Genomic DNA, 27,374 nt, shown 5'->3' with positions numbered 1-27,374 from the left:
TTAACCATATTTTTCCGGGTAGTTTTTCAGGGCATGGATGTGCATTCAAATGATATTACGTGAGCGGGATTTTTCTGTTATTAATTTAATTCAGCGATAAATGCAAGGCGTCTGTCAGGCGTCGCGACGTCAACTCATCAACCCAGTCAACTTGATTTAATATTTTTCTTGATTTTTTCCATACCGATACATTTTTTTTTATTCTCTCTAAATATTTGAATTAGTAAATATTTAAACTAATAAATAATTAGAATTAGAATAAATTAAATAGAGAATTAAATAAGTAATTAGGATAAAATTAATATAAATAATAAAATAACTGAATAATAGAAAATAAAATAATAATAAAATAATAAAGAATAAAATAATAAAATATTAATAAAAATAAAATAAATAATAAAAATAAGTAAATAATAAGAAAAAATAAAATAAACAAAAAGTAAAAAAAGAGATAAATAATGAATCGTATTAATTTACTATTATCACTTCATTATTTATTGCAAACAGAAGTTTATTTATTTCATAGAAAAAGAAAATTGTTACAGAATCTAAGGTTAAATATTAATCCATCTTTGCAATATTTTATTTAGAGGAACTTTTTTTTCGGACTTTAAATAAATAAATTCTTTTTACGAAAATTCTCTTTTTTTCGCTCATCATTTTAACAAATTCGACGAAGTGAAAACTCACACGAAAAAGTTGGAGGAGAATTAAGAAAACTTTCGATTATTGCAAAAAGTGAAAGAACCAAAAAAAAATACTAAATTTAATCCTTAGATGGGCGAGAATTTAATGTTCCACTTTTGGTGAAAATAAAACTTGAACCGGAATTTTTTTCCTTGACCTCATTTGTTTCCAAATTTGATGAACAATCGAGTTCTGAATTTTGAGAATCTTGTGAGGTTTGTGTATTTTTATCCAGAACTGTTACGGCAGAAATAGTATTACAACCAATGTCGCAACGTGCTTCGTGCTTATTACACCGATGATGATGAATTAAAGTCTTTTGGATTTTTTTCAACGGTTCAACATCGTCATCATCGTCGTCATTATTCTCCTCAACATGCAAGGGAGAATGATTTCTTTTTCCTGATGTCGAGGGCATATTGTGATCTTCATTATTATCAATTATTATTGAATTCTCCTCTGTTTGATGACAATCATTCTTTTCTTCTGTAAATGAATGTAAATTGACAATTAAGTGAAAAAAAAATTTTAACAATTTTTATTTTGTAATAAATTTTTTTTTATAATAAATTATGAAAAAAATAACTGATGAAAAGACTGCAAATATTGACAGCTAGCAACAATTATCGCGCGAATGACTTTTTGCACACTATTTTTAAATAAAATTAGCAATTTTAAAAATAATAGAACGTAAAAATTTTTAATACAAATTTTTTTTTTATAAAAATAAAATATCAATTGGAATATATATAGTTTTAATATTATTATAATTATAATAATCATATATTCTGACATAGGGAATTCAGGGAAAAGTCAGAAACTTTTATTAAAAGTTCTGACAAAAATTAAATTTTTAAAATTCATAAGAAAATTCTAAATTTTTGTGTCTTTTTCCGTTTGACTCAAAAACTATAAAATTACCACGAATTCTAATACAAAACTTCTTCAATTTTTCAATTTCTGACAAAAATTTCTTTTTAAATAACTTAAACCTTGAACAATCATAAAATAAATAAATTATTTAATAAATAATTTTACTTAAATATTTCAAAATTAATTCAATTTTAAAAGAGTTGCGTTTACAATTCTCAATAAATAAATGAACTTCAAATGAATTCAATCTGAAATTTTATAAAATTTCAATTTTGAATGAATTTAATTAGAAAGAACTTGGATTTTTGCAAAAAAAAATTTAATAATTTAAATTCTTCTGAAATTCTGAAATTAGTTAAATTTTTAAAACCTTATTTAATTAATTATTAAAAATAATGCATTTCTAGAAGAATTTTAGTTAAAAACGCTAAAAAATTGAATTTTGAAGAAGTTACAAATGATTGCAGAATAATTCAATTATTTTTAAAAGTAATAAAATTCTTATCACAAAATACAATTATGTTTAAAATTTACAAAACAATCTCAACAAAATCCCAATTATTATCTTTATAAATAAAAAAATTCTTCTTCAAAATTCAATTATTTTCAAAAATTTTAATAAAATTCGTGTCAAAATTTCCATTATTTTCAAAAAATTTCCTCATATCAATGATTTTTAATATCTACTATTTTAATAAATTTACCCAAAAGAATTGAATTATTTATAAACAATTTTAATAAATTTGTACGCAAACATTTAATTATTTTCATAAATAATAAAAATTCCACAGGAATTCAAATATTTGTAAATTTTTTATAAGTTTCTTCTGAATAATTCAATTATTTTCAGAAAGAAGAAAACTCATCGCAGAATTTCAATTATTTTTAATACAATTTTAATCGAATTCTTTGAAAAATGAAATTGATTTTAAGAAACATTCAATTACTCAATAAATAATTTACTTTTGTATTTTAAATAATTGAATTCTCGTAGAATTTTCTAATAAAAATTGATATAAATATGAATTTCAGTTTAAATTTGATATAATAATAGAATATGAAAATAATTTTTAAGAAGTTACAATAACAATATTCTTATAATATAAAATAATAATTTTAATACTCGGTTCTCTTTAAATTATTATAAAACATGAAGAAATGTTTGAATTTGAAATTTTTTGAAAATCTTAATTCCTAAGGAAAAATAATAATAATTAAATATTTAAAAAATTATTGTATTCGATTTAATAAATTTATTATATTATTTGATTTTTTTATATTTTTAAAAATTAAAAAAAAAAAACCTATTATTACATAGTAAAAATTAAATTCATTTGAAAGAATTCAATTATAAAAATTTTACTAAAATTCGTGGCTAGAATTGAATTATTTTATTCTTAATTTGTAAAATTCTCAGGAGGAATTCAATTATTTTTAATTTCAATTTTAATAAAATTTTCTGCTAGAATTCAATTATTTTAAAAAATGTTCATATTGCTTGAATTTTGAAACTTTTTTGCTGTTTGAAATTGAATATTCCTTGTGAAATTTTCATTATTTTAGAGAATAATTGAATATTCGTGCGTAGCACTTTGTCAAAATTTTTTTTTAAATAATTGAATTCTTTTGGGAAATTTTATTAAAATAATAGATCTACAAATTATTGAATTAAAAGAAAGGGTATAGCCGGATAAGTATGCAAAAAGTGCCCCCGCATGTATTTTATTCATAATTTATCCATACATTCCTACCCACTTAAAGATAACATTCTGAAATTTTGAACTCAAAATTCGCTTTTTTGGGGGAGTTATGGAGGGGGAAAGAAAAATCAAAAAATGCGTTTTTCTCGAAAACTACTGAACCGATTTTAATGAAATTTAAATATGTTATAAATGTCAACAAAACAGTTTTAAAAAAAAATTTTTTAATTTTTTTTTCAAAAAAATCCAAAAAAAATTTTTTTTTGAAATTTTCAAAAAAAAATTTTTTTTCTTTTTTTAAGAGCGACACCCGCCATTTTTTTACTATTTACTCGTTAAAGTGTTTTTTTTCAGAAAAAAATTTTTCCCAATTTTTTTTTGAGGTGCGTGATAGTGAAAAAAAATAAAAACCGCAAGTGGGTACAATGTACAGCTTAAAAAATCTTTTCAAATTTTAAAAAATTTTTTTCAGGGTTATTTTTTTAAGTGACCACTTTCTCCTTTATTGTAAAAAGTACCTTATAATGTCCCCTTTAACATATATTTTTTCTAAATTTTTAAAAAATACAGTTTTTGATTAAATGGCAAAAACCATGGTCATGCTATTTGTCACGTACGGTAATGCACATATATGCATATGGGCAATTTCATGTGTTAGGGTATAGCCGGATAACTATGGAAAAAGTGACCCAAATATATTTTTCCTATTCATTCCTACCCACAAAATAACTTTTTGAAATTTTTAACTCAAAATTTTGAGTTTTTTGAACTTATGGAGGAAAAAAATCAAAAAACGCATTTTTTTTAAAACTATTGTATGCATTTTTATCAGCTTTGGATTTGTTGAAAAGGCAATTAAAGAGATCAAAAAAAAATTTCAAAATTTTTTTTAAAAAATTCCAAAAACTGTTTTTTAAAAAATTAAAAAAAAATTTTTTTGGTTCTATTAAAGTGACATTTTTATGTATTTTCTCATTTCAGTCTCTTATGTGATCTACTTAATGAAAAAATTTTGCCTGACATGATTTCAGTGTGTGTCACAGTAAATAACTCAAAAACCCTACCCGGTACATTTTTATCTGGTTTTTCACCGTGACACACACTGAAATCATGTCAGGCAAAATTTTTTTATTAAGTAGATCACATAAGAGACTGAAATGAGAAAATACATAAAAATGTCACTTTAATAGAACCAAAAAAATTTTTTTTAATTTTTTAAAAAACAGTTTTTTTGGATTTTTTGAAAAAAATTTTGAAATTTTTTTTTTTGATCTCTTTAATTGTCTTTTCAACAAATCCAAAGCTGATAAAAATGCATACAATAGTTTTAGAGAAAAATGCGTTTTTTGATTTTTTCTCTCCATAAGTTCAAAAAACTCAAAATTTTGAGTTAAAAATTTCAAAAAGTTATTTTGTGGGTAGAATGAATAGGAAAAATATATTTGGGTCACTTTTTCTATACTTTTTCGGCTATACCCTATCACATAAAAATGCCCATATGCATATATGTGCATTACCGTACGTGACAAATAGCATGACCATGGTTTTTGACATTTTACTCAAAAACTATATTTCTTAAAAATTTAATAAAAATATATGTTAAAGGGGACATTATAAGGTACTTTTTACAATAAAAAAAAAAGTGTTCACTTCAAAAAATAACCCTGAAAAAAATTTTTGAAAATATCAAAAAGAAAATTTTTTTGACTTTTTTTGAAGAAAAAATTTTGATTTTTTTTACTAAAATCGTCTTATCTATATTTACAACCTCTTAAAATTTTATTAAAATCGATTCAGTAGTTTTCGAGAAAAATAAGTTTTTTGTTTTTTCGTTCCCCCTCTATAACTCCATAACCCACTTGTGGTTTTTATATTTTTTGACTATCACGCACCTCAAAAAAAAATTGAGGAAAATTTTTTTCTGAAAATACACACTTTAACAAGTAAATAGTACAAAAATGGCAGGTGTCGCTCTTAAAAAAAGAAAAAAAAATTTTTTTTGAAAATTTCAAAAAAAAATTTTTTTGGATTTTTTTGAAAAAAAAATTTGAAAATTTTTTTTTAAAACTGTTTTGTTGACATTTATAACATATTTAAATTTCATTGAAATCGGTTCAGTAGTTTTCGAGAAAAACGCATTTTTTGATTTTTCTTTCCCCCTCCATAACTCCCCCAAAAAAGCGAATTTTGAGTTCAAACTTTCAGAATGTTATCTTTAAGTGGGTAGGAATGTATGGATAAATTATGAATAAAATACATGCGGAGGCACTTTTTGCATACTTATCCGGCTATACCCTTTTTGAAAATAATTGAAATTTTTGCAAGAATTTTATTATAGTTATTTTGAAAATCAATTGCTTCAAACTTTTTCATAAAATTCTTCGCAATAATTCACACATTGTGGAATTTCAATTATTTTTAAGACAATTTTAATCGAATTTCTCGAAAAATGTAATTATTCTTAAAAATTTAATTAAAATTTGTCAAAAGAATTCAAGTTATTCAAAAATTTGTTAATAAAAATTTATGAGAATTCAATTTTAAGAAATATTCAATTATTCAATAAATTATCTATGATGTTTGTATATTTAAATAATTGAATTCTAGTAGAATTTTCTAATAAAAATTGATTTTCATTTCATAAAAATGAATTTCATTTACAATTTTAGATAATAATTGAATATTAAAAGCAATATAGCAAGAATTTTTAGAAATAATTGAATTTTGGAAATTATTTTTTTTTTGAGAAAGTTTAATTGCGCATTTTTTTTTGAAATTATTTCAAGTTTTTATTTTCTAATAAATATTTAATTGAAGAATTTTCGAATAATTGAAATTTGTAAAATTGAATATTGCAAATAGATGGATTTGAAAATTGTCAAAGAACTTTTTCGAAAATTAATTGATTTAAAGAAGAATTTTAGTTAAAAATTCTTAAAAATAATAATTGAATTCAAATGATGAAAATAATTTTGAAGAAGTACAATATTCTTATAATATAAAATAATGAGTTTATCAATTTTCAATCTTTAATTATTAGAAAACATGAAGAAATCGATCACTCCGAGTCGAAGACTCAGAGTTATCGATTTTCTCATGTTTTATAACAATTTTTTTAAAATTGTTTAATTTCAAAAAGATTTGAATTTGAAATATTTTTTAAAATCTTAATTCCTATGGAAAAATAATAATAATTAAATATTTAAAATATTTAAATTAGAAATTATTGTTTTCGAATAATTTTACAATTAAAGATATTTCTAAATAAATTTTTAATTTGAAATTTTGAATTTGAAATTTTGAAATTTTTGAAAAACCGAATTTAAAAAAAAAATGAAAACAAAAAATACAATTATAAAAAATAAAAATAGAAAATAAGAAAAATTAAAAATATAGAAATAAGTAAAAGAAACTAAAAGAGATTAAATTTAATCACCTGAATTTTCAACAGTAGTTTTTGTTTCTATCGTTATTACCTCCAACGAATTAATTTCTTCAATAATATCAACATTAGTTTTACTAATTACATTTCCCTTTTCTAATTCAAATTTCAATTTTTTTTCCATTCCCAAAAATTCACAAAATTCAATTATTTCATCTTTATTTTTCATTTCAGTGTTTTTTCCCAAATCTTGAAAATTATCCTCCATCATATTTTTTCTCGAATTACTCTCCATTGTATTGAAATGATTTTCATTCAAATTCTCCGGTATTTTAGATTTTAATTCCTCCACTCTATCCTCGTGAATATTTTCCCCTTTCTTCTCATTTTTCCCATCATTCGAAAAATTCTCCCTATTTTTCTCTTGTCCCTCATTTGAAAAATTTGTCGTCGATTTTTTTTCCTCCAAATTCATCGTCACCTCATCAATCATCGAATCTTTCGATACATTCATTTCAATATCTTCACTAAAATCTGTTTTCAATGTTTTCTTCTTCGAACTTTCACCAAAATTTAAAATATTTTCCTCATTTTTGCCATTATTTTCCAAATTAATTGGTTTTTGGGAAATGTTTTCAATTTCGTCGATAGGATTTATTTTTGTTTTGGTATTTTTATCAATAGTGTTTTGTATTTTTTTTTCACTTTTGAAAATTTCATTCTTCATTTCATGAAATTCGTCACACTCATCAATTTGAAATATCTGATTAGTCGTTCTTAGATTATATTTATGTTTCTCGCGATTAATGACTTTTTGATCATTTGTATTATTTTGATCGTAACAATAATTGTTGATAATCGTGTCGGATAAATGATCGTCGAATGTAATTAATTTTTTGAAACTCACACCCGTATTTAATTTCTCCCATTCATCGTTATTTATGTCAATTAATTTATCGTCAGATCGAAATTTTGTTCGTTGAAAACTTGAGACAATCAATTCCCTTGGCACTTGTGACCAAGATTGTAAAATTGCCATTATCATTTCATTAAATTCCCATTTGCAATTGCCTCGATGAATTTTCTCCGCATAATTTAATCGATAATTCATTTTTGTCGAGTGAAAAACATCGCGTCTTAGTGGTCTTAAATGTGGGGGGAAATTTGTTGGGAAAAATATTAATTTCACATTACTTAATTGACGATTATTGCCGAGGGCACAAATTTTATGACGATGAAGAAGAAGGAGAATTTGTCGTTGTTTCTGTGACATTATTTCATTTAAATTCATAATCCACTCGATGAATAGTTGATCGTTTATTGTGGAATTTTCATTGTAGTGATAAATACAGTCGTCACGTGTGAGATTACATTTGTAGGGTCCAGTTATTAGTAGGGGGAGTTTATCGGTTCCAGATGAATTGCAACAGAGAAGAATTGAAATGAGATTTGTGGCGTTTATTAAATCTTGATTTGAGGCTTTTGCATTTTTGGGAATTTTCAGTGGACACACGTTCGAGTACATTGTCAATTCGTCGACATTGAATATATCTTTGTATTTGTATTGTGTGAGGATTGGTCGCATTAAATCGATCCAAATTCGATAGTCTTTGAAATAGGGACCGGCGCACGTTGTCAGCGATGTTGAGAAACCGTAGCGCTTCAGGAAAACTGTTATCCATTGCTCTGAACATTTGAAATCTGTGGGGAAAAAAGAATTTTAATTAGAAAAAAGAGAAATTTTTAAAAATAAAAATTAAATTTTATTTAAAATGAAAATAAATTAAAATGAAGATAAAATTTTTCTTCTCAATTTTCTAAATTGAGAAAAAAAATTCAAGAAAGAAAAATTCAAAGCAAAAACAAATAAAATTGATCCGAACATTTGAAATCTGCGGGAAAAAAGAATTTAATTAGAAAAAAGACGAATTTTTAAAAATAAAAATTAAATTGCATTTAAAATGAAAATAAATTAAAATGAAGATAAAATTTTTGTTCTCAATTTTCTAAATTGAGAAAAAAAATTCAAGAAAGAAAAATTCAAAGCAAAAACAAATAAAATTGATCCGAACATTTGAAATCTGTGGGGGAAAAAAATTTTATTAGGAAAAAATGAATTTTTTTTTTTAAATTAAATTGTATTTAAAATGAAAATAAATTAAAATGAAAATAAAATTTTTGTTCTCAATTTTCTAAATTTAGAAAAAAAATTCAAGAAAGAAAAATTCAAAGCAGAAACAAAAAAAATTAATCCGAACATTTGAAATATAATTAAAAAATAATTTTAAAAATTATGATTAAGAAGTAGGAAATACATCACTTTTATGCATAATTATTTTTATTTATCAATAACAATATTGTTTACAAACTCATTATTTTCTTTTGGGAATAAAAACATTAGATATTCCCGTTTCTTAATATTTTGTAGAAAATTCTCAATTTTTATTAAGTAAGGAAATAATTTGCATAAATTCTATTTCTTAATTTCAATTGTTTTAATAAAATTCAAAGTTTTTTAAAAATAAAGAAAAAAAAATGTTTATAATTTATATTTGTCAATTAGAAAATTTAATTGAAAATGAAACAGAAAATATTTGAATTTTTAGAAAATAAAGAAAAAAATTTTATTCACAAAAATGTTCTGTTAAATTTATTTACGAAACTAAATTTACAACTAAATTTATTGAATTGTAAAATTATTCAAACACAATAATTTCTTCTTTTAATATTTAAAATATTTAATTATTATTTTTCCATAGGAATTAAGATTTTAAAAAATTTCAAACTTCAAACCTTTTTGAAATTAATCAACTTTAAAAATATTGTTATAAAACATAAAGAAAACGATTACTCCTAGTCGAAGACTCAGAGTTCATGTTTCATAATAATTAAAGAAGACCGAATATTAAAATTCTTCTTTAAATTCCTTTTTAAATCAATTTTTATTAGAAAATTCTACGAGAATTCGATTATTTAAATACAAAAGTAAATTATTTATTGAGTAATTGAATGTTTCTTGAAATCAATTTCAATTTTCAAGGAATTTTATTAAAATTGTATTAAAAATAATTGAAATTCTGCGATGAGTTTTATTATTTATAAAAATAATAATTGAATTATTGAGAAGAAACTTATAAGAAATTTGTCAATAATTGAAATCCTGTAAAATTTTTATTATTTATGAAAATTATTAAATGCTTGCGTACAATTTTATTAAAATTGTTTTTAAATAATTAAATTCTTTTGGGTAATTTTATTAAAATTTTGGAAAATAATTGAATTTTGAAGTAGAATTTTTTTATTTCTAAAGATAATTGAAATTTTGACGACATTTTTTTTTTTAATTTTTCAACATAATTGAATTTCTGCGAAGAATTTTATTACTTTTGAAAATAATTGAATTTATTGAATGATTGAATGATTCTTAAAAATTAATTCTTTTGAAAAATTGTATTAACCAATTTTTAAGTAATTGAATTCTTTTGACGAATTTTAATGACATTTTTTAGAACAGTTACATTTTTGAAGGTGTTCGATTAAAATTTTATTAAAAATAATTGAAATTCTGCGATGAGTTTTATTATTTCTGAAAATAATTGAATTATTAAGATGAAACTTATAAAAAATTTGTCAATAATTGAAATCCTGTAAAATTTTTATTATTTATGAAAATTATTAAATGCTTGCGTACAATTTTATTAAAATTGTTTTTAAATAATTGAATTCTTTTGGGTAAATTTATTAAAATAGTAGATATTGAAAATTATTGAAATGAGGATAATTTTTTAAAATAATTGAAAGTTTTACAAGAATTTTATTAAAATTTTTGAAAATAATTGAATTTTGAGGAAGAATATTTTTATTTATAAAGATAGATAATAATTGGGATTTTGTCGAGATTTTTTTGTAAATTTTTAACATAATTGAATTTTGTGATAAGAATTTTATTAATTTTGGAAATAATTGAATTTATTGAATAATTGAATGATTCTTGAAATTTAATTCTTATAAAGAATTTTATGAACAAATTTTTAAAGAATTGAATTCTTTTGACGAATTTTAATGACATTTTTTAGAATAGTTACAATTTTGAAGGAATATGCGATTAAAATTGTATTAAAAATAATTGAAATTCTGCAATCATTTGTAACTTCTTTAAAATTCAATTTTTTTAGTGTTTTTAACTAAAATTCTTCTATAAATCCATTATTTTTAATAATTAATTAAATATATATTAACAAAAACTAATTTTAAAAGATTTTGAGTTATTAAAATTTTTTTTATTCAAAAATAAAACAACATTTTCATAAATTTTTGTTATAATTTTTAAAGAAGAAATGAGATAAAAAAATTTCTAAAGAGAAACAATAAAAATACTCTTAGAATTTCGAGATATCGAATCAGGAATGAAAGAGAAATTTAATTAGCAAAAAACAATATTTTTGTTCTAAAAGAAAAGAAAATTGTGAAAAATAATTCAATATTACAGAAAAATAAAATTCTAATAAATTTTTTATTATTCTTTGCAGAAACGAGAAAGAAAATTTCAGATAAATAAATTTAATAAAATCTTAAAAATAGGAATTTAATTAGCAAAAATAATTTTTTTTGTTCTAAAAAATTTGAAAATATTAATAAAGAATTCAAAATGATAGAAAAATGAAATTTTAATAAATTTCTTTATAAATTTTTTTTTCGAAAATAAAAGAAAATTTCAATGGAAAAAACAAAAATATTAATTATTTTTCTAAATTCCAAATTATAAATTTTTCATTAAAAAATATTCAAAAATACCTAAAAAGAAAATTTTCATAAATTTTTTTGTTACTTTTCTAAAAAGAAATGAAAATATATTTCTAAGAGGAAAGAAAAGAAATCTGGAATGAAAAAGAAATTTTATTAGCAAAGAATTTTTTTTTTCTAAAAAAATTGAAAATAAAAATAAATTATTTTTCTGAACATTTAATTAACATTTTAATTATCAAATAATTATTTTATTAAATTGTGTACAAAAAAATAAACTTTTTTACCTTTTTTTCTTATTAGAAAAAAATTTGTTTAATAGAATCGAGAGAGGAAATTTAAGAAAAAAAATTATACCAAACATTTGAAATGTTCCGAAAAAGAATTTAAATAGGAAAAAATAATTTTTTTATAAAAATATTAATTAGTATTCAAAGTAAAATTCAATTTTTATAATTTTTTTTTCTACAATTTCTAAATAAAATTGAGAAAGAAAAATTGCTCCGAACTCCAAACATTTAAAGATTTCTTATCTTAAAAGAAAAATTGAAAAAAATTAATTTTTTCCGAATTAATAAATTATTATTAGAAGTAAAATAAAATTACATACAAAAATTTTTGCGAAATTTAAATTCTCGTTTAAAATAGAAATGTGTTTATAATAATTATTTTTCTTTTCAATTAATATTAATGATAATAATAATAATACTGATTAGTTCGAGTGTTTGAGAAAGTTGAAGGGCTTTCTGTCGCAAAAGTTTCCTGTCCAATGGACTGTTGGTGGCATGTTTCTCGCAAATCCATTTAAGAAGATCATCCTTGAAATTCTTTCTCAAAACTCTCTGTTGTTGAACTTGTTTCTTTTGCAATTTGTGACTGGGCATTTCTTCTTTATCTCTCTCTCTCTCTCTTTTTTTTAATAACTTTTTTTTCACTCTCCAAACAAAACCAAAAAAAAAAAAACAAACAAATCTTTTTCACTTAAATTGATCTTTTCATTAATAAAAATGCGAATGTAAAAAAACAATAAACGAAAATTATGACAGAAAATTCGAATGAAACAAATCTTATTCGAGTTTCATTCCAATGAAGATATCAACAATTTTTCCTTTGTCTTGAAAACAAAAATTATTCACTTCACACTGAACGAAAAAAAAATTCCATGTCGTGATAAAATAAAAATTATATAATTTTTATTTTATCACGACATGGAATTTTTTTTCGTTTTTTTATAAATAAAAAATTATAAATAATAAAATTGTAAGTAAATTATAATTAAAAAAAAAGAAAATAGATAAATTCATAAATAAATTAAAAAGAAAATAAGAAAATAATAAATAAATTAGTAAATAAAATCATAAATAAAATAAATATTAATATTGATTGAACTATTATTAATATTTATTAATATTAAAATAAAAATAGAAAAAAATCGAAAAAGGGAAAAATGAGAAAAAAATTATTTTTGTTATTGTTATTATTATTATTACATAATATGCATATCAGAAGTGACAATGATTGCAAGATTAATAATATACAGTAGAGATTGTTATAATTATCACTTACAGATACCCTTAAACGTACATGAAAACTTTTATGCTTTAAATAAAGATCATCAAATATTTTAATTATCAATTATTATGTTACATCTGAAACCGATTCACATGATTTACATTATAAACTATTTTTTTTCCTTTCTCGCATATATAACATGCATTTTCATTTATATAATACTTTCCATCAACGTTAACATCATGGATTCTTCTAATTATTTAAAACTGACTCATTATCCAGATATTATTTCCATATCAATTTTCTTTTCTTCTTTTCTTTAAAAAGCATACACTACAAATTTCTATCTAGTCACTTGTCTTTTTATTTCATTCCAAGCAATTTCTTTTACACAATTAAACCAGCGTGCTTCTTTATTTTATTTACAACACACCATTATTAACATATTATAACAAATTCGAGAAAAAAAATTTAATTAAAAAAAAACTACTCTCACAGAAATTTTTTTTTTTTTTTTTTGCTTTTCTACATTCGGAGAAAAAAAATTTATTTGTACCAAATATAATTTAAATATTTGTCTCACAGTCGAGTATTTATTTGAAAAATTGTATTTTTTTGACGAAATCACAAAAATTTTTGAGAAAAATACAATTTTTTGACTGAAGCAATTTTTTTTTGGTTTAGAAAAAATTTATTTGGTTTCGAAAAAATTTATCTGCTTTCAATAAAATTTATTCGGTTTAAATAAAATTTATTTGGAATTGAAAAAGATTTTTTGAACTAGAAGAATTATTTGAAGCAAATAAAAAATATTTTGATCAAAATGAATTCGAATCGAAGTAAATAAATTTATTTCGAGCCAAACGGAAATTATTTAAATCAAATAAACAATATTTTTTGCTCAAAAAAATTTTCTTCGCTTTGAATATAATTTATTTGGTTTAAATAAAATTCATTTGGTCTAAATAAAATTTATTTGGTTTAAATATAATTTATTTGTTTTGAATAAAATTTATTTAAACCAAAAAAAAATCATTTGAACTAAAAGAATTATTTAAATCAAATAAAAAATATTTTTATCTAAATAAATTAAATTGGAGCAAAAAAAAAACATTATTTTAAACTAAATTGAATTATTTAAATAGAAAAAAAATATTTTTATCTAAATTCAAAAATTATTTGTACGAAACAAAAATTATTTGAATCAAATAAAAAAAAATTTTTTGAACTAAACAGAAATTATTTGAACCAAATAAAAAATATTTTGAAGCGAACAAAAATTGTTAGAACCAAATAAAAGATATTTTGAATCGAACAAAAATTATTTGAACCAAATAAAAAATATTCTGAATCAAACAAAAAATTATCTGACTCTGAGACAAATATTTTCTCTCCCTAAAGCACTTGTTGAATAATAAATGGAGTCCAGTTATGATAAATTATTTATAAAAACCAATTAAATAGGACAAAAAACTAAAACAAATATCGAAGAAAAAACACTGACACTAACAGACAAAAAAATGATTTGATTTTTTTTTCTAAAATAATCGATTTAAAAAAATTTTTCTAAAAATATTCACTGACTTGTGATAATTTTCCATCTAGACGAACAAAAATACACACACTCCATATGTTATTCACCAACAAAATTACAATAATTACTTTTCTCTCTAAAAACTAAGTCTACGTATAAACAAGCAAATTTACAATTATAAATCGACGAAAAAAAATTTGATTAACAAATTATCAACGAAAAAAACACTAAATTTACGAAGAAAAAAAATTATTTTTCTTTCGTCTTTTGTATATAGATTTTGTAAATATAAGATTCTAATATACAATATAAACTTTCCTTATACGATGTATTTTATCGAATATAATATAATGCAAATCTAAAAAGAATATATATAACAAGGCAGTAATGCACAGAAAATATTGGGGATAAAATCGGGTTTAAACAATGTTCGATACTGAAGAATATTGTACTTGTCGTTTCCATTTTCATTTTTCAACAATTCGGTGTAACCATCGCAACGATGAAGAAAAGAAATTATCAATTTTTTTTTTACACATTACAAAAACACTTTCTCATTAAACGATTATTATCATCGTATATTGTTCTGGTCATCGTATAAAATCAGACTTTTATGTTTTTAAGCACGCATCGAGGCCATTTTTATTTTAACTTGGGCGTATTTAAATATTTTCGTTATGTAATATTTTCATTATCATCATCATTATCATTATTCTAATCATCAGTACCAGTGGAAAATTTATAGCATTACTGGAATGCACCTCTAACGAGAATTTACTGGAAAATATTTATTTGATTCAAATAATCCTCTACTTCACTGAATTATTATTACTTGAAAAATATTTCGAACAATTTTGTTTCAATTAAAAATTAACGAAAAAAAAAAATGTTTCGAACAATTTTTTTTTTTTATTTAAAAATTAACGAGAAAAAAATATTTAAGAGACAATATTTTTCTATTTTAATCAGGAAATCAAATTTTACTCAATAATTTATTGATTGCAATTAAAATTTAACTGAGACAAATAATTGTGACAAATATTTAACTGAGACAATTAAATAAATTGTGCCAAATATTTAACTGAGACAATTAAATAATTTTGACAAATATTCAACTGAGACAATTAAAAAATTGAGACAAATATTTAATTGGAACAAATAAATTTTTGACACAAATAATAATTTTTTTTCATCAAAATAATTATTCGTAGCAAATATTTAATTGTCTGCGATAATTCTGAGACATTTTCGAAGGAAAATTCGAATCAAATATTTTTTTCGTCAGTGGAACATTTTTTTTTTTTTGGTAATGATATTTGATTAATGGGATAAAGTTCACAAAAAAAATGTACCTAATGTAATAGAATAATTTTTTTTTTGTTGCATTTTTCAATCGTCGCCTAATCGATTTCCATTTTTTTCCCCGACTGGTAAATTGTCCAGCAGCTAAATCAGTCGGCGTAACAATTTTTTTTTATCAACACTTCACGTTTTTCACTTTTCTTTTTCGACGACAAAGACTGAAAAAAGAGTGACAAGAAAAAAGAGCGAAATTTGAAAGAAAAATGAAGAAACAAAGAAAAGGGGAAAAATAATAAGGAATTATTAAGAGAGTAAATAATTGATTTTAATCAAATTTCTGATTTTTTGTTCAATAATAAATTAATTGCAAACAATTTAATTAATTCAATGGATTTAATTTAATAAATTTAGAGAATTTAATTTAATTATATTAATGAATTTAATTCAAAGAATTTAATTTAATTAATTTAATTAATTTAACGAATTTAATTTAATTAATTTAATGAATTTAACGAATTTATTTTTGTTAATAAATTTCATTTTGTTAATTTTTGATAAAATTCCTGTACTAATTTTTATTGACGAAATAAACAAACACTTTTTTTCATTTTGATTAATTAATCACCAGGAAATTAATTAAAAAAGAAAAATAATTGCAGAAAATGGAAAATTTTCCAATCATTCTTCTCCTCAGTCTTCGTCTTTATATGGAACCAAGTAAAACGTGATTACAGTGTGAATATAATATATCTATAATATATGTTATGCAATTATATTATCAACAATCCTAGAATAAAATTGTAGATAGAAATATGACTTTTTTTTTATTAATCGATTGCACTGATTTTTCTCTAAATCTCGAAAAATTTCGAGTTTCCTTAAATTTCAATAGTACATTGAAAATTTTACTATTAAATACAAATTGAAAAATTTGTCTTTTTTTTCTCTCCCAAAAAAAAGGCTTGACAAAAAAGACATACGGTCTACAATTTTTCGATTATAATATTTTTGTTTTCTGTTTTTTTCATAATCGTTGCATAGATTTTTTTTGTATAAAAAAAAAATCTTTATCGCGAGTGGAAAAACATTTTTTTTTGTTTCTAAATTAATATCCTAATTCTCTCGTCGCTGATGTTAAATGTGAAATTGTTTCTTGAATTTCTCGAATTCCCAGGAGGAGGAAATTTCTTTTTTCATCGTTCCTATCGAGGTGGATATCGACTGCGTTGTGCAATTTTTTGAGGACGATCCTTCATATCCATGGGATTAAACATCATTGGTCCCTGTGAAAATTTACAAGAAAATAATTAATTTCCAATTTATAATTCAAATAATTTGAAAATATTTATTTTATCAGATTTTATTCTCAAATAAAATAAATTTGAATTATTTATTTTATGCTTCAATAAATAAATAAAAGTAAATTTGAAAATATTTATTTTATGCTTCAAGACAAAAATGAAGTAAATTTGTAAAAATAATTAGCCAATTTTGAAAAAATAATTTGCAAATCAATTATTGGAAAAATAATTTGAAAATAAATTTGAAAAAATAATTTGTCAATGAATTTGGAAAAATAATTTGAAAATAAATAAAAGAAATAATAATTTGCAAATAAATTTGAAAAAATAATTCGAAAACAATTTCAATTTTCAATGTTATTTGAAATATAAAAATAAATTCTTTAATAACTTTTTTAAAAATTCAATTTTTCATAATAGAAAAAAAATTCTTTTAGTGATTAAAAAAAAATTCTATTCTTTTTATTTATTTATTGTCGATATTATTTTGAAAAAAAAATAAATGAGGCGTGTCGATGACAAGAAAAAAAGCTGAAGTAATGAATATGGCAAAAAAAATGTAACAAATAAACCAGAAGCACTAGAAATGAAGAAAGTGGAAAAAAATAGTATTACAAAGTCAAATTATTTAAATATGATTATTCATCGCGCTTTACCTTGTTCTATTTTTGTTATTTGTTTTAGTAAAAAGAGAGAGAGAAAAAAAATGTTAAATTCTAGACAAAAAGCATTTTCCTAAATCTATGGTAATACAAAGAGAGGATTTTTTTTCGTAAATTAATGTCTCGAATTTAAATTTTAATACATTTTAAAAAGAACGTAATAATCCTCTTTTCATAAAAACCAAGGCTTTTAGTGCATTCGGTAGTAAAAAAAAAGTTGGAAACAAAAACTAAAGCATATTAAAAATCCTCTTTTTAAAAAAGTCCTCTTTTTTTCTAAAAACCCTTTTTCTTCATTATTAATTCAATTTTTATTTTGTTTTTTTTTATTATTAATTTTTACTGTTAATTTTTATTACTAATTTTTATTATTAATTTCTATTACTAATTTTTATTAATTTTTATTACTAATTTCCAGTGTTATTTTTTATTGTCACATTTTATTATTTTCCGTCCGAATAAATTTACAATTTCTTTGCAATTTTTGGTCGAAAAATTTCTCTATTATTTTTGGTCCGAATAATTTATTTCTTTAATTTATTTTCGATCCGAGTTTATTCCTGTCTTATTTTCAGTCCAAATAAATTATTTCTTTACTATTTTCGGTCCGAATTTATTTCTTTATTATTTTCGGTCCGAATAATTTATTTCTTTATTTTTTTTCAGTCCGAATAAATTATTATTTTATTATAAGCGGAATAAATTAATATTTTTATTTTTTTTAAAAAATTTTTATTATTAATTTTTTTCTCTATCATATCAACAATTAATTTATGAAAATTAATTTCACTTACGACGATTTTTCTTTTCGTTAAGGCAAATTGTATTAGTTAAAAAAAGAAAAAAAAGAAATACTAATTTTTTGAGAGAAAAAAAAATTAAGAGCACTAAATTTTAAAGGTTTACCTTGTCCCGTTGAAGGAGGCGCGGATCTCTCATTGTGTAGCTTTGCACTTCTCGTGATAATGAGCTGGTTGAGCTCCAGCGAGAGAGCTAAATTCCATATACAACACAACAATTTTCTCTCACAAAAAAATTTTCACCCAAAAAAGCTTAATAAATAAATTAATTTCTCCATAGCGCTCACAATATCAATTGCATTTTTTTTTAACTCAAAAAAAAATTAAATCAATTCTTCTCTTTAAAAAAAAACTCTTTTCGAACTCGAAAAAAAAATCAAATCAATTTTTCCTCTCATAAAAAAGAGAAAAAAAAATTATTTCGTTTAATAAAATTAAAAAATTCAATTTATGTACCATTATTTAATTAAATTTTCTGCTAATTATTTAGTTCAATTTTTTTATTAATTATTTAATTTCTTTCTAGTAATTTAATTAATTTCATTTAATTAATTTTATTTACAGAAATTAATTTCTAATAATTTACAATTTTTTCAGTAATTAATTAATTAGAAAATGAAACTTAAATTGAAATAACAAAATAATTACAAATTGATATTGCGAATGCTCTGGAGAATTTTTTTTACCTATTTGATAACTAAAGTGTTTCTTAAAAAAATAATTTTGTGTAAATTTCATGCAAATAAAATTATAAAGCGAACTTTTTTCCTTCTGGTAAAATATAAAGTCGCTTTTGCATTTTGTTTGTTAATCGCGATAGTGTTAAATTGAACAATGGAAAAAAAAATTTTCAGGCCAGAAAAAATACCATAAAGCCAAAAGCATTTTAAGACACTGTACACCATTGTTTTTAATGGAAAACCATAAAATGCCAAACATACAATTTTCTACCTTTCTCATGCGACGGAGAAATTCGTTTAAAAAAAATAATCTACCACTAAAAAAAAAAATTAAAATAATATCAGAAAAATATATTCTCCAAAAATCGAGTTTAATTTTCTCGATCGAAAAAGACGGAAATAATTTGAATGAGTAGAAAAATTTTTCTCTGCAAAAAAAGAAATGGGAAAATCGAGGAGAATTATTTTACAAAAGAAAATTATAATTGCAATCGATTGAAAGCATTGAATAAAAAAGTGGCCAAAGCGAAAAGAAAGCAATATGTATACATTTAGATATATATGAAATTAATAGAAATATTCTTACAATTGGAAACTTTTTTGTTATTTGGCTACATCATTCTGCTTCCCCGACTGCTTGTAAAGAAGAAAACAAACGGAAGTCATTCATTAATTGTAATAAATTAGTTTTTCTTTTTTTTTAGTCTAAATTACTCTAAAACAAATATTAATTGGAAAATAATCACTTTTAAAAGGAAATTAATTATTAGATTGTTAAAACATTCAAAAACAAACAATTATTATTGTCATTCACTGTAAGTAATTAATTAAATTAGCTATTAATTAAATTAACTTGTGAAAATTGTTAATTCATAGATTAAAATATTAAATTAACAAGAAAATTAATTTTTTCCTAGAAAATATTAATTTATTGCTAAAAATAAATTATTTTTAATCAAATAAGAAATTCGTAAATAAAATAAAAATGCGAAAATAAAAAAAGTTCAAAGGTAATTCCGAAAGTAAAATACCTACGAAAATAAAAGGAAATTCGAAAATTAAAACTCGAGGTAAAAATAAGATAAATTTCTTTCTTCCTATTTTTTGCTCTCTGTCCGTGGAATTTGTCTCTTTATCGAAATGGAAAATTTCTCAAAAGCAGAATTTCCACCAAATAGAATTTCGTTTCAATTTATAAACAAAAAAAAGGAGAAAAATTAAAATCGACAAGACTTGCAGACTAAAATTCTCAGCTGACGATCGACAAATTAAAACAAACCATTTAAAGCATCTCGAATCGAGATAACATTGCACAATATTACCAAGAAAAAAAATTTATGTTTACAATTTGAAAAACAAAACAAAAATATTTCTCGATGCATTGAAAATGGAGAGAAAAAAAAATTTTTTTTTAAACATTATTCACTTCTAATAAAAAAAACGGTATAAGAAAGAAAATAATAAAAATGAAGCGTACTGCAAAAAAAGAACTACAGTCGCGAGAAATAGACGTATTTTACAAAAATTTGTGTCTCGTCTATTTTTGTAAAAAAAAAAATACTGTAGAACGTTTCCTACTGTAAATATGTGTGAATAAAATATGTTGAGAGTTGATAATGATTAATGAGTAAAAATTAATTTTACTTATGAATGAAAACTCACCTCTTGAGGAGGGTTTTCGGCAGTTTGTTGCGTTGGGATCGACGATGAAGACAAAAAGTCCATGGGAGCGTTGGGATCATTCACTAAAAAAAAAGAAAATATTTTATCATCGAATCCAAAATCAATTTCAATTTATCGAAAAATTTAATTATTGAGAGACAAAAATATTAAAAACTCTTTTAAATATTTAAATACGAAAACTTTTTCAAATATTTCCACTTTTCAAGTATTTAATTACTACAAATTTTTTTTATTTAATTATTTCAAAAATATCAGACTTCGCACTCGATAATTAATTCAAAATTTTACTTTTCAATTTTGATTCCAAATTTTATCTCTTATTTTATTTTATTTCTATCAAAATTATTTCAGAATTTTATAAAATTTTTTAAATAATTGATTACTTTCGACTTATTTTATGCAAATTCTAATTTAAATAATTAAATTCCTGAGAAATTTTTATTATTCATGAAAAGAATTAAATTTTTACGAAGATTTTTTAAAAAATATTTTTTAAATAATTGAATTCTGTTTGAAAATTTTATGAAAATAGTAAATATTGAAAATCATTGAATTGCGAAAAGTTTTTAAAAATAATTAAATTTTACAAAGAATTCTATTAAAATTTTTGAGAATAATTAATGTCTGTGTGGCATTTTATTAAATTTGTTTGAAAATAATTGAATTCCTATAAAAAGAATTTTATTATTCATGAAAATAATTGAATTTCCAAGAAGGAATTTATCACTTTTAAAAATAATTGAATTCTTGTGATGAAAATTGTTATTTATGAAAATAATTGAATTCCACATATGAATTTAATTATTTATGAAAATAATTCAATCATTGCGACAAATTTTATTAAAATGTTTAAAGAGAATTGAATTTCTGTGAAAAATTTTGTTATTTTTAAAAATAATTGAATTCTTGCGAACGATTTTACAAGAATTTTTTTAAATAATTGAATTCCAAAGAAAAAATTTATTAGTTTTAAAAATAATGGAATTCTTGAGGTATTATTTATGAAAATAATTGAATTTTGAAAAGAATTTTATTAAAATGCCTCAAAATAATTGAATTTTCAGCAATAATTTTGTTATTTATCGACATAATTGAATTCTTTCGAAGAATTATTTATGTAAATAATTGAATTCTTGGAAAGAATTTTATTAAAATTGTATTTAAGATAATTCATTTCTTTCGAACCATTTTATTAAAATATTTTAAAATATAATTGAATTCCTGTGAAAAATTCTAATATTTTTGTAAATAATTGAATTCTTTTCCAAACAATTTAAAAAAAATTTTTTTTAAATAAATGATTTTTTCGAGGAATCGAAATTGAATTTTTAAAAATAATTATACAAAACATGAAATTACATGTTTTGAGCAATTCCTTTAAAATTTTATTAAAAATAATTGAAATTCTGCAATGAATTTTATTATTTATGAAAATAATTGAATAGTTGCTAAGAATTTTATTCAAAATTTTCAAAAAATAATTGAATTCCAGAGGAAACTTTTATTATTTTTGCGATAATAATTGAATTATTGCGAAAAATTTTATTAAGATGTTTAAAAAGAATTGAATTTCTGTGAAATATTTCGTGTTTTTTGAAAATAATTGAATTCTTCATAAGATTTATTTATAAGAATTATTTATGAAAATAATTGAATTTTGGATGAATTTTATCAATTTTATTTTTTATATAATTGAATTCTTTTGCGAAATTTTATGAAAATACTAAATATTAAAAATAATTGACTTTCGAATATTTTTTGAAAATAATCGAATATGGTTTTAAAGAATTTGATTATAATTTTTGAGAATAGTTTTTTGATTTTCTACTATTAGCGAATTTAAAGTAGTGGAAATTTTCAAAATAAAAATAGAAATAGTAACTTTTAGTTGCTGAAATCTAAAAAAAGTATCGAAATAGTAGCATAAGGTAAAAAAAGTAGTAAATAGTAGGTTTTAGTAGATGAGTGCGAAGTCTAAAATATTTAAATAATAAAATTGTTTCGAATATTGAAATATTTGCAATTTTTTTTTTGAATATTGAAATTTTGAAAAAGGATAATTTTTTTCAACTAACCGGGAGCGGGAACAAAAACTTGAGGCGAGGAAGATGCGATGGGCGCCATTGGTGAATTTGCTGGCGTTTGTAAATTGGATGAAACTCCAGAACTTTTCCCTCCATTTGGATTCATTACATCGATATAATTAGCTCGCATACTTCGACCCTTTTGCAATTTGTAAACATTGCTGCCAGTGATTAATTTCGAACTATTCACAGCCATCGATTCATCATTTTGACCACTTGGCGGTAGCAAGTGTTGTTGAGTCACATTTCGTTCCGGTTGTAAATTCTTGAATCCCAAATCACTAGCTTTTGGTGGCGGTCCAACCGTTCCACTCACACTGTCTTCGCCGTCCTCTTTATTCATCCATTTGCCAGCCACTGAATCCCAAACAATCTGCAATTTATTTATTTCATTATTAATTAATTGCGTCTCAAATAAATAGAAAAATTCAATAGAAAAAAAAATTAATTTGTTTAGAACTAGATTTTAAAAAAATAATTTCGTTTCGAAAACAATATTTCTTTTTTATTTTTCGTACTTTTTTCCAAAAATAATTTACGATTTAATTTTCAAAGGGAAAATTCTTCCTCCATCAGGAAGCAAAAATCAAAAAAAAAAATGTTAGGCGCATGGAAAAATTTTGTTAGTTGAAAAACACATTTTAAAAAACGTATTTAACGCTCAAATTGGTTAAATTCAATCCTCTCGCCTCAATTTTTTTTGGAAAGAAAAAAGTTTTTTTCTATAAATAAATATTTATAATAAACAATAAAGAAAATATTAAATAAAAATATAATTGAATAAGAAAGAAAATTAAGAAACAAATAAAATTAAATAAAAGATCGAATTAAGAAAGAAATAAAATTAAAAAGAAGATAAAATTAAGAAGGAAGTAAAATTAAATAATAGACGAAATTAGAAAAACAATAAAATTAAATAATAGATAAAATTAAGAAAGAAAGAAAATTAATTAAAAAAACTAAAATTAATAAAGAAAGAAAATTAACAAAAGACTAAAATGAATAAAAAACGAAAATTAATAAAGAAAGAAAATTAACAAAAGACTAAAATTAATAAAAAACGAAAATTAATAAAGAATGAAAATTAACAAAAGACTAAAATTAATAAAAAAAGAAAATTAATAAAGTAATAAAGTTACTATAAAAAAGCGAAATGAAATAAAAAACCCCAAGTGAAAAAAAAGTGAATTAAAAAAAAAAATGAATAACAATAAAAAATTGAAACAAAAATTTTCAAAATTCACAAAAGAAAAAAAAAATTCCTCGCTTGCACACAATTTTTTAAACTTACGATTAAATTCTCTGGCTACCAATAGAATCTTCCCGTGCCCTTTAATGACAAAAAGAAAGAGAAACGAAACAGAAAGCTATTTTCTCAACTACACGTGAAAAAAAAGAATTTTTGAGAATTTTGAAAATCAAATTTTTTAATAAACAAAAATCTCACCGATGGATTATTGTCGTCGGGTAGAATCATTTGATTTTTTGGTTTTGGCGCAAGTTTACTGAAAAGTCCACCAAACCACGAACTCCCTGAATTCGCATTTTTCTTCTCCGACAATTTATCCGTTGATTTTTTATTTTCCACTGATTGCGCTGCTTTCGCCACTTGTTTCGGTGAATCCAATGCGTCCAATTCCTCTAGTGGATCATATTGTTTCGTTGCCGATGGACCCAATGAAATTTGCGGTTGTTGCTGCTATAATTTAGAAACAAAAAAACAGAAAAAAATCCGTCAATGCAGATTCACTTTAAATCGCTTTTATTATTCACTTTAATAAATAATAAATTAACAATAATAACAATAATAATAACAACAATAATAATAATAAAAATATTAATAATGATAATAATTATAATTATTATTGTAATTATTTAATAATTACAATACTAATAATTATTTACTTATAAGAATTCACAAATCTGAAAATTTCAATCTAAATTAATTTTTATTCGACTTGTAAATTCTGTAATTTAAACAAATTTCTATTTCTATCAAAACTAATTTTCGTTTTACAAAAAAAAAATAGTAAATTATCTTGATTTAATTTCTCATTCATCAAAAATTAATTTTTACTTGCTTAAATAATTAAATATTGATATATTGAAATTTTAGGAATCGAATTTCATTTTCAGTTTTTAATTTCCAAATTTTATTTTCATCTGAAGAATTGAGTAGAAAAACAATGGAGCAAACTTTGCATGCAATATAGTGAATTTTTTTTTCCAAACTTCAATCTGTTAATTATATCGTCAACAAATTTTAATCTACAAAAGGAAACTAATAAACTAGAATAAAAAACAAAAATACACACGGGGATTTTTATCGGATTTTCACAAGCAAAGGCCCTTTTTTTGTTGTCGAGAATTGAAAGTCATTTTTTGCGTTATTATATCCTTTATTTCGTATCATATAATTATATCATTGCTGTATTATATATTTATTATATGCATTATATCAACATTAAAATTAAAAATATTTTGTAAAATTGACAGTAACTCGACGACTGCAAATTCTCGTTATAAACAATTAAATATTTTCAAATCAAAGTCTATAAATTGTTTTTTTTTTAATTTATATGTACAAAAATGTCTCGCTTTCAATTTTTTTATTTCCTTTGGAGAAAAATTGCAAAATTATTTTTTTTAACTCTGTTTTCGATTAAATTTGCAAAAAAAATTTTTTGTCAATAAAATTAATTAATAATAATTATTTTAATAATTATTAATTAATAATTAATTAAAATTAAAAACTAAAATAGTTTTATAAAAACCAATTAAAAATTACCAATTAATTAAAAAAAAGAGAGTTAAGAGAATAAAATTAAATATTTCAAAGAAACTGGCTCCAAATTTACAGAAAAAATAAGATTGCAATTGAAATATAATTAAAAAGCAAAAAAAAAATGCTTTGTTGAAAATTATTAAAGTTCCTCCGATACGTAATGTTCGGGGGCGTCAATTTGAAATGTTTTCGGCGTATAAATTGTGCCCCTGTGATTATTTCTTAGTGGAAAATCAATGGGGTAGGTGCCACCGAAAATAAGTGGTTTACTACGCGATAAATCCGTCTCGGGACCACGACTCCATGCATCGACAGTGTCGCAAATAACATCTTTTCGACGAATGTGCGGTGCAACTTTCACTATTTTTTTCTCATCAAAATTGCAATATTGCGTCAATGATTGACCGACATTATTATCAATTGTTAAACTCGAACGTCTCTCGCTGTCTGACGATGAACTGGACATTGAAAATGATTTAAATTTAAGACGCCTTAATTGAATATCCAAATCAGTTGTTGGACTATCATTATTATTATCTCTCGGTGACAATTTTTTCTTAATATTACATTTTAAAAAAACTGGCCCCTTCGCTAGTGGCGGTTTTGAATTTAAATTTGTCAATTTTTTTGCCCTCGGCAATTCTTCATGTGGATGAATTTTATTGTTGCTCGACAATAATTTTGGATACGAGGACATTATTTTTGGATATTTCATTGTTTTTGGTGATTTCTCAGAATTTTTTTGCGATGATGTATTATTGAGACGGATTTTATTATTATCCAAATAATGAAATGAGGAGAATTCTGTTTTGCTTTCATTAATAATTCGTCGACGTCGCAGTGAATTTTCAGCAAAGACATCCAAGTGTTCAGGATTACTATTCGAATGGTTGAGCGTTTCAATACTTACTTCCTGTGTTGATGATGATTTTTCATCCTTTTCCGACTGTCCAGCCAGCATTCAAAGAAATAGCATCGATATTACAATTGTTAATTATTTAGAGAGAAAAAAAAACAAAATCTTATTAATGAAACTATTTTTCGAAAAATTTTTCAAAAATTTGACTCGAATTTTGGAAATTTTTTTTGGTCGCAAAATTCGATTTAAAATATTTATTGACTGATTTCATTTTTAATTTAGAAAAAAAATAGAATTTTCTACAATTCCTTGCAAAATTTGATTTTTCTAAAAATTCATTAACAAGGAAATAGTGAGAATATATGTGAAAAAATTATAATCGAAAATTTTCAACAATTTTCTTTGAAACAAAAATAAAAGAGGAAAAAAATATTGAAAATCAAAGCTGTCTGGAAAATAATCAGGGTGGTCACAATTTTCAGTTTATCAATTTCCCTGACAATTTACTGACATTAAAATTATTTTCCCTGACAAAATTCTTTTTACAAAAAAAATATGAAAGTTTACAGATAATAAGTAAAATTTATGATTATATCTTAAAAAAGTGATTTAAAAATAATTTTTGAAAGATTTGTTTATAGTTATTTTTTGCACTTTAAAAATTCGATGTAAGTTGCATTTCATACTAAAAAATGTGATATTTTGTTGCAATATTTGAAAGAACAGTTGCAATTTTTAAAATAAGTCGAAAAAACTCTCAATTTCGTTAATTTTCCTGACAAAAAAT

At 22.0% G+C, this 27,374-nt stretch overlaps 2 protein-coding genes across 11 annotated transcripts in view; both read right to left on the bottom strand.

Moving 5' to 3' along the window:
* Positions 1-571: 571 nt before the first annotated feature.
* LOC122507934 lies at positions 572-12,269 on the bottom strand. The gene is made up of 3 exons (XM_043620947.1): positions 12,095-12,269; positions 6,697-8,343; positions 572-1,173 (listed from the first exon to the last, which is right to left on the bottom strand). Exons 1-3 carry the CDS (start codon positions 12,267-12,269, stop codon positions 767-769), a joined length of 2,229 nt encoding a protein of 742 aa, XP_043476882.1. The 3' UTR covers positions 572-766.
* A 4,659-nt stretch (positions 12,270-16,928) lies between these two features.
* The window catches only part of LOC122507841, a 34,128-nt gene continuing 23,682 nt past the window's right edge, over positions 16,929-27,374 (bottom strand). For 2 of the 10 annotated variants that reach the window (XM_043620774.1, XM_043620775.1), the window contains exons 16-21: positions 26,639-26,683; positions 24,391-24,642; positions 22,935-23,316; positions 20,839-20,921; positions 18,603-18,689; positions 16,929-17,016 (exon numbers count right to left, since the gene is read on the bottom strand). In XM_043620774.1, coding sequence (XP_043476709.1) covers positions 16,936-17,016; positions 18,603-18,689; positions 20,839-20,921; positions 22,935-23,316; positions 24,391-24,642; positions 26,639-26,683 — 930 coding nt within the window. In that variant the 3' untranslated portion in view covers positions 16,929-16,935. Of the gene's footprint in view, positions 17,017-18,602; positions 18,690-19,762; positions 19,813-20,838; positions 20,922-22,934; positions 23,317-24,390; positions 24,643-25,757; positions 26,684-27,374 lie in introns of those variants that run through there. The other 8 variants (XR_006302171.1, XR_006302172.1, XM_043620780.1 and 5 more) reach the window with 8 other exon arrangements.

The sequence above is a fragment of the Leptopilina heterotoma genome, unplaced genomic scaffold (genome assembly GCF_015476425.1).
Source record: "Leptopilina heterotoma isolate Lh14 unplaced genomic scaffold, ASM1547642v1 Lhet_52, whole genome shotgun sequence".
Lineage (NCBI taxonomy): Eukaryota > Metazoa > Arthropoda > Insecta > Hymenoptera > Figitidae > Leptopilina > Leptopilina heterotoma.
This window is presented reverse-complemented; position numbering and strand designations above follow the sequence as displayed.

Coding starts and splice junctions, on each gene's coding strand:
- LOC122507934 (XM_043620947.1), bottom strand. CDS start 12,269: ATGCCCAGTCACAAATTGCAAAAGAAACAAGTTCAACAACAGAGAGTT. Junction 8,344..12,094: donor TCAAACACTCGAACTAATCA/GTATTATTATTA, acceptor TTTTCCCCACAG/ATTTCAAATGTTCAGAGCAA. Junction 1,174..6,696: donor AACTACTGTTGAAAATTCAG/GTGATTAAATTT, acceptor ATTCATTTACAG/AAGAAAAGAATGATTGTCAT.